Source organism: Coturnix japonica, chromosome 13 (assembly GCF_001577835.2).
Source record: "Coturnix japonica isolate 7356 chromosome 13, Coturnix japonica 2.1, whole genome shotgun sequence".
Classification (NCBI taxonomy): Eukaryota; Metazoa; Chordata; class Aves; order Galliformes; family Phasianidae; genus Coturnix; species Coturnix japonica.
In genome coordinates this window covers 11,014,015-11,027,090 of record NC_029528.1, presented here as the reverse complement: position 1 = coordinate 11,027,090, position 13,076 = coordinate 11,014,015, and the positions used below count along the sequence as shown (strand labels likewise).

Sequence of the window (13,076 nt, the reverse complement as noted above, 5' to 3'; positions counted from 1 at the left end):
TTGCAATAAGAAGCCGATCCGGACACAGAAGAGTTTTATTTTTTTCATTACAGAACTAGAAACTAAAAAGCTAATGGTTTGTTAACATCAGGTTGCAAATTAAAAGGGAAACGTGAGGGCTCCTTAATAAACTCCACTGTAAAGATGTGAGAGCTTTGTGCTTCACACGCTGCCTTGGATGCCAATCCCTGCCCCTCCTCACAAGGACTGCTGAGAAATAGAGCTACATCTCTAACTCCAGCACTGCACAGCAGCCTACACTGCACGTTCTTATTGCGCGATGGAGCTGCAGAGAGGTTTATTTAAACCAGAATATACACAAGCTGTTCACGTTTTACTTCCTACAGGGTTATTTCTCTTGGAAAACCACAAAAACTTCTGTCAAAACACTGATTGGAAGGAGCAAATTCAAGCATATGGATGAACACCTACAAACAATGGTTTTCTTTCCATGATAGCTTGAAAACATTTTTGCTTGCGTTGATGTTTAAAAGCAGACCTATGCTCCTTTTGCTCCTAGGATGTGTTTGAGACTAGAAGTGAAATGTAATGACACCTGATGCACGGGGCAGTGCTGCTACAGCAGTAACCACCTCACCTTCATATATGGACAGAGTGAATTCTAAAAGCAAATGGTGCAGCAACAGTAAGTGATGCCACATCTGAGGGATAAGTGTGATGCAAGGTACAGCAGATCCCAAAGTCAGCCTTGGCTTGGCAGCACTCAGAGACTTCACTCTGGCACACAGAACTGAGGTTCAGGCTGTTTCTTTTGCCAGAAGTTGGGTACAATTTGATCCCCATATTTAACACAACAAAAGTGATTTATGACGTGATTGCAGCGGGACTTTTGGCAGCGAAAGCAAATGCACTGAACTGAAAGATGCATCTGTTACTTCCAATTACAGCCAAACAATCCCAGTGATCTGGTCTAAAGAACTGGCCTGGATTGCACACAGAAGGCAGCGCTACATCCAGAGAGAGGAGGGCAGAAAAAGCACACAGGGGGGGTGTGAGACACAAAGACACCTGCAACCAACTTTGCTGGTTTGTTCTGAAGAACAAAGCTCCAGAGAACTGAGAGCACAACCCGCTGTGCTACAGAGGTGCCTCAGCAAGACGTTTAAATTACACCCTTGTAATCCACCAGGTCCACACAGTATGAGCAAAGATTCAGCACAATCAAGAGGGAAAGACGAGGATATTTTGCTTTAAGTTGGTGGCAGTGCATTGGAGGGAATCCTTCAGGCAGCATAAAGCAGGAATTGCAATGGAGAAAGCCCAGGCTGCCAGCAGGCATCGCTGCCACCTCGTGGGTTCCACTCACGGACACACGGACGCGCATTGAAATGAAGACAAACATCTCGTTTTCAAGTTGATTTTTGTAAATGGAAAAAAAAAAAAATTAAAAAAAAAATGTATAAAATCTATCCATACATTAACAGATACAGGAAGTTACACAATCCAGTTTACACCTAAAGGAACAGCAATCGGTCCATAATAAGAACGGGGAATAATTCCAATGCTGTAACTTGTCAGAAGTCACTACAGGGCAGAGAATGGGGGGGAAGGGGAGGGATTTGTTGGCCTTTTCATTTTTCTTTGTTATGTGTGTGTATGTGGATTAAACTGGAGACCTTCCCTTCTTCCAAAGCAATGGGACGATTTCAACAGACACGTATTAGGAATACTTCTGAAATGCATCTGACTCTAGAGTTAACACTGATAATTCAAAGATTCATATCATTCCAACATGATGTTTGGATACTTTTGCCCCCAGGAAAAGGGCAATGGACAGTAGACACTACCTAAGAGAAATCCCGCACCCATCTTCGAATTTATAGCATTGATTTAAGGATTTTTACCCATTCTGAAACGCTTAAAATCCATGTATCTTCAGCTCAGACACATACAAAGCATGCAGAGACAGTTACTAACCAAGGAACATCTAGGAGGCCATGGAAAATGCACCAGTGGGCATTGGTCTACTTTGTGGTGAACTCACGTCAACCACTGCGTGCAGCCGCACCTGGCAATAGTTCTCCCCTTGTGCCTCCAGTTACTGGAGGGCTCAGAAGACGAGGAACAAATGGACATGGAAGTTCAGTACCACTTTAAGGAACAGAACAGAACAACTAGCAGGGGTGTTTGTGGGAATGGTGGCCCCGCTGCTGCTGTACCTGTGGGTGAACAGTGTCAGTGTAGGGCTCAGAACGGATGCCTGGCTGAATAGTAAAGAAACAGGTAGGCACCTTAAAGCGTGAAAAGACAGACTTCTGTGTTGTACAGGTGTATTCCATATACACACACGAAGCAAGACAGTAAGCTGTGCTCGTTCATCCAGAAGGCTGCGCTGTTTTGTTTTCTGAACACACAGAATGGCAAACTGCTTTCCAAAATAACAACAGTAATAATGATGCAGAAGTGCTGAGTCCTGATTTCTGGGTGGTCTGTGTTTAAAATAATAATTAAAAAATAACCCAACAAGAAGAAAACCGAGAGAAAGAATAAAAGCGAACACTGTAAAGACAACTATTCCCTTTCAAAGCAAAGGCCACATAAAACTGTGTTGCTCGGTTTGGTTTTTACTTCATGCCACCTGTAAACACAAGACTGGATATTCAGTTTCTGGGGAGAAATGAAATCACTTTTACATCCAGAGTAAAAAGCCCTCCTCTGCCTGGACCACAAAGCATCCATGGAAGGGTAACCGGGGGATGAACTCCTCCTCAAATTCGCTCATTTAATGAAAAAGGCCATATCTGAACCGAAGAGCTTTCCATAAAAGCATGTGACATTTCTTGATGTTATTTCTGCCCTCTGTCTCTAAAGCCTGCTATGGGAACTAACACTTTCCATTCCTCACCAACAGATACATCACCTTTTTGGCACCACGGGTGGAATTCCTTCCTAATGTATAATTCTGCCTTACATATAAGTCGATTGTCTAATCATGCAAATCCAACAAATTCCAATAAGTGCCACAAGACAGCTTAACTCTTTGCAATCTACTACCTAGCTTGTGTGCTGCCATAGGAACCTCCCCAAGAAGATGCTATTATCCTTACTTAGATCTGACAGTGTATTTCATATATGGCATTTCAACTTCTCTTTCTGGGGGTACAGAATCGAAATCCAAGACATGATTGCATTCGTTTTTGTTGTTTTGCTCTCAGAGCTCTGAAATGCGTGGAGATTTCTTTGATTAGCTGAAGAGGTCTTCACTGAACAGCCTGATTAGAGAAAAACGCACTGATTCAATCAAACAGAAAATAAAGACAAAAACAGGTAGTGGTAGGTTTCTCAATCCTTGCTCCTGTCCTTGAAGACTAGTTTAGAGTTTCACTGTTACTGCATTTTCCCCAGCTGGATCTTCTTCCAGGCTTCTGATGCTGTGAAAATGCAGGAGTCAAGGATCCCAGCTACAGTAAATGTTCCCCCAATGATGGCACATATCTGAAAAGTACGAAAGAGGAAACAAATGTCAGTGATGAAGCAAACATTTACGCAGCTTGAAACCGAGGGGAAAGATATTACCTACTGTTGGGTGTCTTTCGGAAGCACAGTAAGAATGGGGTAATGGTACCGGGGATGTAATTACATGATAACTCACTCAGGAAAACTGTTCTGTACAATGGAATAACTTGGTGCTATCTGGAATCACTGCGTCCTGAGCCAATCAGAAAACCCATCTCCTAAGAGAGTACAGAATGAATCCTGTTCCTTTCTAAACTAACCTCCACCTCACAGAGCTTTCTAGAAGCCCTGTGTTGCTCATGTATTCCTACTTCTGTTTTCTATTATAAATATCACAGCCTTGTAGTCTTTTCCCTATTTCACAAGATGCAGCATTTGCAGACAGGCAAAAGACACTTAAATAGTGTGTTAAGGGTAGTGACTAACAGAAGCACGTCGCCACCAACGACACCTACAGCTAAGCTTGTCTAACACTTTCCATTACAAGCGCTGCTTACTAAAGCACTGCCAACTTAACTGTTTATGGCACAAAGTTTTCCATACAAGATGCCTTGGGTAGAATTATTAAAACAACAAAAAAAACCCACCCAAATCAGCAAAAACACAGAATCATTTTCAAGAAGACAATTAGGGAAAAAACTTATTTCCTGATATTCGTAACAGCTCACGTCAGTTCTCGAATGCTACAAAAACACCAAAGTTTGACATTTCAAATGAAAGGTACTTCAGCCTGGAGCACCCCAAAGCAGAGGGCACCAGTTTCAGACTTCACAACACACTGCTTCCATTCTTGTAGCTATGAAATAAGGACAACAGCTGCCCCCCAAGGAAGCTGTGAAGGAAAATGCTTCTGAAGTGTTTGATGTTATGACGATAGCTGTCCTTGTGGATACACACAGCTTGTGTGCTGGACCAGGTTCACACAAAGCACCTGTCAGAAACAAAGCAGCAGGCAAACCCTGAGTGATGGGAAGAAACGCTGCTTGCCCCACTGCATGCACTGAACAAGGCTACGCTCACATGGAAAGTATGATACAGAGTAATGAAACCTAATAACATTTAACAGCCAAGTTATAATTACACAAGACCTGGCATTTCATAACGCCCACATTTTCGCCTTCATAATTGCGGTGCTCTTTGAATTTGGTCTTTCACACGTAATTCATTGTGTAGGATTAGGTGGCTCTGAGAGCAAGAGACACTGTGCCAGCAAGGCCAGGGCAAGACACAGAGCTTATCTCCTGAGAAAGGCCTGCATCAGGACACGGGATCTTACTGTGATCTAGGAGTTGAGAGGGAGAGCGAGGAAGCCCAGATTAGTAAACTAGAGTAGCAGGGAAATTCAATGCAGCTGGCACAGAGGGGAAGTGGAGTCACACTGGACCTACTGAGTGTCCCCACAGAACATTAAATCCCATGGACAAAGTGACACAGAAAAGAGTAACGGGAAAGCAAGAGCATTGGGTTCAGCAGGGAGTTTGCAGTGGCTACAGAACAAACTGGTCATTAATGCTGAGCGAAGGCTGAAAGAAACACACCCTTCATTTACACGCGTATTTAGAACTATGATATTTGTGTTCAGTGAGCTCAGTGAGATGAGGAGAAGCAGCAGAGATATCAAGGCAAGGTAAACATGACTTTTGGAGAAAGGCTGGCATTCCAGAAGATAAAGGCTTCAGAAACCAGAGCACCAGCCCAAGGCAATGCTAGTAATTGTAGGGGACAAGCCCTCTGTGCCCCCCACTGCCTGCTGTCCCCATCCACAACGTGACGCAGGGTGACCTAATGAGGAAAATGACAGCAATGGAGTTGGGTTATTTCAGTTCTGGGCAGCTCAGCTGACGTGATATTTACACCACAAACACAGAGATTGTCCAACACTACGATTCTGCATCATACAGTTGGAAAATCTGATTTCAGTGCAGCACTGCAAGGGGAGAAAAAATATATATTCATCTGTACTGCACTGCTCTGTACTGCACAGCGTTTATGAGTCACACACACCTGGCATTTGCTTGGAGCCTGCCTGGCAGCACGCACACAGCTCTGCTTTGTTGTGACAAAAAAAGGCAGTGCTGGGGTTGGTCTCAAGGTCAGCACAGAAGCTGCACCATCGCACTTCCCAGTCATTGCCATGTGAATGCTCACAGGGCATTGCTCCTTCCCAGTGCTGGAGGAAGTCAGGCATCATGCACTTACTCATATTTAATGGTGTTTTATACTGGGAGCAATGTGTGTTCATCCCCGTGAGTTTGATTCGGGCCTAAGCATTAAAAGAGGAAGGAAAAGGAATAGAGGAATGTAATAACTACAGAATGGAGAGACCATGCGATGTGGGATACACAGGAGGCTTCTTAACAGAGTATTATTTTTGTGCAGAGGTTGCTGTGCCCCTTAATTCCTTTCATACCCAGTGGGCTGACCGGTCCTCTCATATCAGGAAAAAATCTTTATTCTTCTCTTGAATTTTGAATGCTACACCAGAAATTTGTCTAATTTTCTGCCTGCCGTCCCCTTCCAGCCTCTGCACTGACCTCATGATAAAACCCTTCTATCAGTTTGGCCACTTATATGAATGCAATATTTTCAGCAGCAAAACTTTCTCCTTTTCTCCATAACCTCAACCACAAATCCATGAATGACTTCTCTTTACTGGGAAATCCCTTAATTTTAAGCAGTATGGTTTAGGAGGCTCGAACTCCTATGTTTGACACTGCTTCAGCTGTGTGTGGTTAACCCCAGGATCCATGGCAAATTCACCATGTAAGTCAGTGCTACCACTGATGCCACAAGTCATATTCGTACTTAATACTGAAGTACGAGATGCCAAATGGTAAAATGCTTAAGTTTGATCTTTTTTAGGATTAGGTTTTGAAGCCAGGCAGATGTGCTAAGAAAGTCTTCAATGGTGACAGTTAGGTTTTGCTTCAAGCCTCTTTATCTTGGTATGTGTATATACCAGACATCGCACACATCTCTGATGTTAAGTGAAAGGCACTTAGTGTTCATCAGAAGCTCCAGAATCGAAATCCTTAAGTGCAACACAGCCATACTGTTTAGATGTTACTTTCTATTAACATAATCAAACCGTTTAAAAATCAAACCCAAGGTCTTCATTCCAGCCAATTCATTAGCTGCTTTACATTCTACCATGCCTCACTGGCAAAAAAAGACCACAGTTTATATTTTAAGCCAATTTCCTCAGGACACATTTTTTAAAGGTCTGGAAGATCTTGAAATAACTTTTAGTCTAGTTAGCACTTTGGGCAGTACAGCTTTGTTACAGATACCGAGATGGGTATTGCATGATGTTATCTGGATGGATCAGAACATAGCTGGTCAGGAAAACACCTCTGGAATGTTATGATGTAGCTCTTCTCCACTTCTGCCTGGGAGCAGACACCTGGAACTGGTATACCCACATTAAACCAAGCAGGCATACTGAGTTAAACAACCACCCTGCCTTCTCTGCAAGTCAGACCTCATCATTAGTGAGGCAGCTTATTGCAGCCTGCTTTACTGCATACCTTGTTAGTTTAGTTCCAAGTTTCTGGCATGTTGCAATCATATTCACCCTACCTAGACAGAGTTTGGCGCTTCTGGAACAGGATAATTTTCTTTCTTCTTGTGCCTAACTATTAAATCAAATTGTCAGAGTATAGGATTAGCCAGTTACCTCACTTACACTTCATAGTACAAGCGTGGTGATGTACTATTTTCTTTCAATCATGTCACAATGCCCTGAAGCAGAAACTCAGTTCTGGGAAAGTAAGGCTCAGAAGTGAAGTGGAAAGCAGGCAGGAGAAAGGAGAATCACAGTAACTCACCGATGTGATAAACCTGTACAAAGGCTGTCGCCTCTCTGTATATTTCACTGTGATGGGACTCAAATCGTAACGAAACCAGATAGCTGGGATAATGCGACCAGTGTGACTGTAGGCGACGTACTCCTAGAAAAGAAAGCAGAGGAAAATGACACAGAGTGAACAATCCCATTCTGCATACAGTGTCTGGTCCCTAATTTACTGTTCTGTACTAAAGATCAACTGAAGAAGTAAACAATTAACTCTGGTATGACACTCTTTTCTCTTTTCTTATCAAAAAGGAAAGCAATTTCATCATATCCTGACTGCGATACAGCTGGGAACAGAGTGATGGTGCTTAGTAGTGAACAGCTTATCACTGATTCCTCTAGCGTAGATCTGTTCTACTTACATATGAGTCTGCAAATGGTTGCAGATGAAGTTTTTGTACCGTCAGTATGTAAATCATTAAAAAAAATCATCAAGCAAACAGAACTTTGTTTGTAAGAACCTGAAAATCCCTGCTTCTCTGTGCACTTGGAACAGCCATCAGCAATTCCTGTCTGTGAGACCCTGCACACTGAAACAAACAACGTGAATGGTTTGTCCACTCAGTATGAATTATGCATGCAGAGCAATTTAAAACGGAGCCTCTAAAGACCCATTTCGTACATTTAAAAATCATGCTGAAAAACAGAATGCGACCATATACAGAAAAAACCTGTCACAAGGTCCCAGAAATATTTCAAGCTGGCTGAAGACAGATATCTTTAGATTTCTAGTGAAAACTTCATTTACTCCATTTCTGTAATAACTGCTACAGTGCAATGTATCAGCAATGGAACGATACTCTGTTAAAGCACAGAGTGCAATGCTAACATAGAGCAAACACTAACATCAGCTTAGCATCAATTGGCAAATCTTCTGGAGCTAATATTTTGTCTGTGCTCTCAATTCCAAAGATCAGGGCATTGATTTCAACAGGAAAAGAAACCAAATCTGCTGAGGAGTCAGCACGGAGCCAGCAGCACGTGCACAGAACACCCTGCATCTTCACCCAGCTGTTCTTCCCTTCTTTTATCCCTATGACAGGACTGCCAGCTCAGATGACCTTTTCAGTTTCATTTCTCCTCCCTGAAGAGGCAAAGACAAGCTCATATACTTTGAAAAGATGAAGAAACGACAAGTAGTAGAACACCCATGAGCACAGTACAAATAAGACAACTTCACTCTTCATGAGCTCAGAGGGAACCAACGAAACAGCATCAATCTCCTTAACTGGTCATATGTAACTCCCAAATTTCCCTCTAGTGTTTTTTTTTCCCCTCAAAGACAATAAATGCAGCAGAACTGTGCTGCAGTGCCTAGTTTGAGTGTTTTCAGGGCACTTAGTGCAGACATACTGCAGCGTACTTTAAGATAGTGGCTATTTGGCTACGTAGGGAAACAGAAGACCTAGAAGGTAAAGGGGGAGAGAAGACAGCCAGCCACACCTCCTTCATCTCATTACAGAAGCCAACCTATGGCAGACTGTTCTAATGGCTTTCAATTTCTGTTTCCCACTAGTAAGTATGGGAGTCACAGACTCAATGCAGTGACACATGAATTTCTATTTTTACTGAGAAACTACAGAAGCAGAACTGTTCTTCCATGCTTCCATTCTGACAGAACTGGCTTCATTTTTTCTTTCCTCTCCCCTTTTCCCCACCAACAGTTCTGCCACAATGAGTCAGCCTTGGCTGAACTTCCAACCATAATCACAGAAGTGTCAAGAGCTCCTGCTGTCTGTTCTCCAAATTGCTTTCACAACTTGTGTCACAAGAGTCTTATCAGAACAGCAACAGTGACATTAAGCAGAAAAAACATGCTGTAAGCTGAACAGAGAGAGACATCCAAGTCATTGGGACACATAGTACAAGCAAAGCCCAAAGCCGCAAGGCAGGAACACTAAGCTGAGAACTGGTCCAAAAGAGCGTGTGCTTGAATCTCAGCTATGACACACCAGTAGTCACAGACACTAGAAAAAGATTCTAGACATTCACTTAGCACCTGAGTGGCAAATTGTTTTTAATTGAATGAGAAATTTTTTCTTAATAATTAAATAGGGTCTTTGTCCTCCAGCCTCCCAACACACTTTATTATGACATCTACTTATATCTATTTGCTGTAAATTTATTCAAGAATTATAAAGTTACAACAACTGTAATTATCCACTATAATAAAGTGGATGATGCCAACTAGTCAAGTGTTACATACTTCGATGCTGTGGATACCACAGTTATAAAATCTTTAAGGAAGTTGCCCCCTTGGTCAGCTAAACTGACTGACAGTTCTGTAAGCCAGCTCCAGTGTTGCTCTGACAATTTATTTGTTTGACACATCCATCACAACTGAGACTGTTTGCTTAATAAAACTATGTGGAAGCATGTTCAGCTGGATTCCAATTTCCATTCAAATCCCTCTTGAATCGAATCACAATCAGCACATACAAATCATCCACATATCTTACAGAAATCTACATTAGCTAACTTGACATGACATAGTTGGGAGTAACAATACTGTGCTCTAAAAGAAGATCAATATCTGCTCTGACTTGCCCTCACAATCCCAGTCCTAGTAAGCAGCAGCAGCAACAGCAAGCCCTGCTCTCAAGAGCTTCAGTTCCTCCTTCTCCCAGCAGAGGCTACTGCTCACCTACAAACAAATGTACATGGCTGTAGAGCAGATGTGTAAGAGGGAGGAAGAAGGATGAATGACGATCCCCCATGCATCCACTGGGCTGCAATGAGAAGCTTTTCCAAGAACTAACTGCTTCTTTACCTTATTAGCAACCGTATATTGGTAGGAGTATCGCTGCTTGCCGCTCATGTCTTCGTAAACTGTTGGGACTATCTTCAGTATGTAGTCATGAGAGGCTAGAGCTGTGGTCAGAAAAGGAAAATATACATTAGCACTCAGAGAAAGGAATCACAGCCTCCATAACATTCCAAAGCAAACACGGGAAATCAACTAAAACGTGTCAACTGACAGAAAAAGTATCTCCTTCCTCATTATCTTGTACACTTGGGTCACTTGAAAACTCCTGTTTGCAACTATAAATGACTGGCACCACAAAAAGCTGTGCTGGTGAGATCAAGCACGAGGCTCAGGTTAGAACTGCAGCTTCACTCAGCTGCTTCTGACAGAAAACGCTGAGGCACCAAGACCTGTGTGGTCCCATTTCTTCTGAGTACCCAACTCTACCTCTTTCTCTCTCCTCCTTCCCTCACAGCTGCTTAACAACTACTCAATCCTTTTTCATTACTTAAATGGTTAGGGCCATTCTCTATTTTCTATCTGCTGAAACAGTTTTAAAACAGAATTTAAATTACTTTTCTGCAGAATCCTTTGATTAAGTGTAACACAAAGACATATAAGAGAAAAATTCCTTTTTTGTTGTTGCTGGTCATGAAGAAGGTCAATAAAATAAAAACAAACTATCCTCCCGTTTTCTGGGTTTGGCTACAGAGGCAAATTAAGGACTTCTGGATACATCAGTGTTGCATGATCAGCTTTGTTATCCCTCCTGAAGAGAGCAGCTAAGATCTGTAATCACCAAGAATACGTACGATTTGAGCTGAGTTTGTCCGCTCCCTCCAATGCGTTGAATGCTCCATGAACATTCTGGACCTGGAAAGAAGAAAGACATGTGAAGAAGTCTTCCAACTTGGCAATCTTGACCTTTGCTTCCCTATCGTATCCTGTTACAAGGATACTGGCCTGATTCAGCCTTTCCAAAAACAAAGCCTCAATGCAGTACAAGATGACTCGAAATATTTCTCAGTGTCCGTCAAGCAAGGGTTGGTTCCAGGGGAAAAAAGTTGATTTCACAATGTCTTAAAAGATGAAACTCCTCAAAGCCACTGCAAAGCTAAAGGAATTGCAGCTGGAAAAGGCCAGTTATGAAACTTCACTGAGAAATATTACTTAAGAGCTTTGCATAGCTAACGTTGAAATTTACCTATCAGGCTAAATAGAAATAAATGGGAATCAGATTCAGGATAAACTCTACAGAGTCTTCATGCAAAGGCAACTCATGTCAGAGCAGTTTGGCTTGTACAGCTTTACACATCAGCCCTGCTCTCACACCGCGCACAATATGCCCTTGGAGATGAGAAGGTCACACGCCAACACTGCCATCCATTCAGCATTTCCTGCAGCTGGTCCCAGGCATGCAAATATCTGTTTGCCCAGAATAACAGGATTTCCACTCCATACCTTCCACATACTCTGATCATCTGGAATCTAATGTCAACCAACAGAATAATCAATTTGTGAACTCTATAGACAACAAAAACCCCACAGCAAGAGCTGTAGATGAGATGTTGCATCTCTCACAAAACATAGAGTAAGCTACAGAGAAACAACAAATACCTCAATCTAGAGATTCATGTCCTTAAACCAGAAAATAGTGAAGAAACATTCAGAAGAAGTACTTGGTCACGAATGTGCGAGCTGCCATGCCGTAGAACTCATTAACAGGAAAATGCACAAGTATTTTCTTCCCAGGTTCTCTTAACTACTAACAGCATGAGAATATATTTCTCTGATCCTCATGGCTATTTTTCTGTTCTGAATGCAATGGAGTAGGTGATGGTCTGGAGGAAGAAGCAACTGACCTAGTTTCCTAGAGAGAAAACTAAAGACACAAAACTAACAGCAAGTTCAACTTGCAAGGTGCTGGCACTGAGAAAAAGCATCAACAGAACCTTCTATAGCATCTGCCACTCTGCAGGGATTTCAAACACTTTGCACAACAGTAACCATCTCCAAACTATACCTGCAGTCCATATGTTCTTTACTTGGTTACTGTATATACACAGGCAGTGTCAGTATAAAAAGCTTACAAAGAAAGAGAAGCCACCAGGTTGGGCTACAGCATCAAGTTCCACTCTCAGTGCTGCTGAGAATTAAGTAGCTTACTGCATGTCTGAGCCAGAGATGGTGAAGTTCCCTTAAAACACTCAAACAATAAATATTTGAGTTGCTGCTCAGTAAACAACAGTGTCTGTCCTGTGAGGTATCTGCATGTTTTAGTCCCTGGCTCCCCAGCATCCATACTTCTGTTTATACACAAGAGTTGTTTGCTCTGTTGTCTTACTGAACAAGTTTGTATAGCTGCAAGTTACAGGGCTTCCACACAGACATCTCCACAGCTGCCTGCTTCTGTGTCATCAGGTCCTTTGCTGCACCTGCCTCTCCAGCCCTTGCAGCACAGATAGCACATGTAATTCCCAGCCTGACGTTTTACCATGATTCTCCTTGTGGAATATTCTGGATTCCCATTACAGTACTTGCTGCCGTAGCCTGCTAATTAATCACTGTGCTACAAAGCGCACAGGTGTGTTCCTTGGGGGAACATTAACTTGTTTGTACCTCGTTAAGTACCTGGAGGGACTTCAAGAAGCAATAAAACTTTGGCCACAGTAACAAAATTGCTTTGCAGGAGAAAACAATCAAGGGTGTATAGCCAGGCGTTCTCAGGACTGCACTGCAGTACTGAGGCCAAATCCAGGGCTTTGAGCAGAGGTATTGGAAGCAAAAAAACACGAATCAGTTGTTCATTAGAGCCAACTCTTGGTCCTCCCGCAATACAGACCTCCACAAGATCCTTGCCAGGCCCTTCAGCATCCTCGGCTTTAGCTTCTACGAAGGTATTCAAAGATATACAACTTGACTAATCAGACAGAGCCTAACATCTATCTACAATAACTTGCAGCTATACAAGTAAAAAGGGAAGCCCTCTTGCAAAGGTTA

General features: G+C 42.5%; 1 protein-coding gene across 1 annotated transcript in view; it reads right to left on the bottom strand.

The window, feature by feature from the left end:
• Positions 1-17: 17 nt before the first annotated feature.
• The window catches only part of ERGIC1 (endoplasmic reticulum-golgi intermediate compartment 1), a 49,677-nt gene continuing 36,618 nt past the window's right edge, over positions 18-13,076 (bottom strand). The window contains exons 7-10 of the mRNA XM_015876083.1: positions 10,889-10,949; positions 10,101-10,201; positions 7,305-7,427; positions 18-3,456 (exon numbers count right to left, since the gene is read on the bottom strand). Coding sequence (XP_015731569.1) covers positions 3,349-3,456; positions 7,305-7,427; positions 10,101-10,201; positions 10,889-10,949 — 393 coding nt within the window. The 3' untranslated portion in view covers positions 18-3,348. The remainder of the gene's footprint in view (positions 3,457-7,304; positions 7,428-10,100; positions 10,202-10,888; positions 10,950-13,076) is intronic.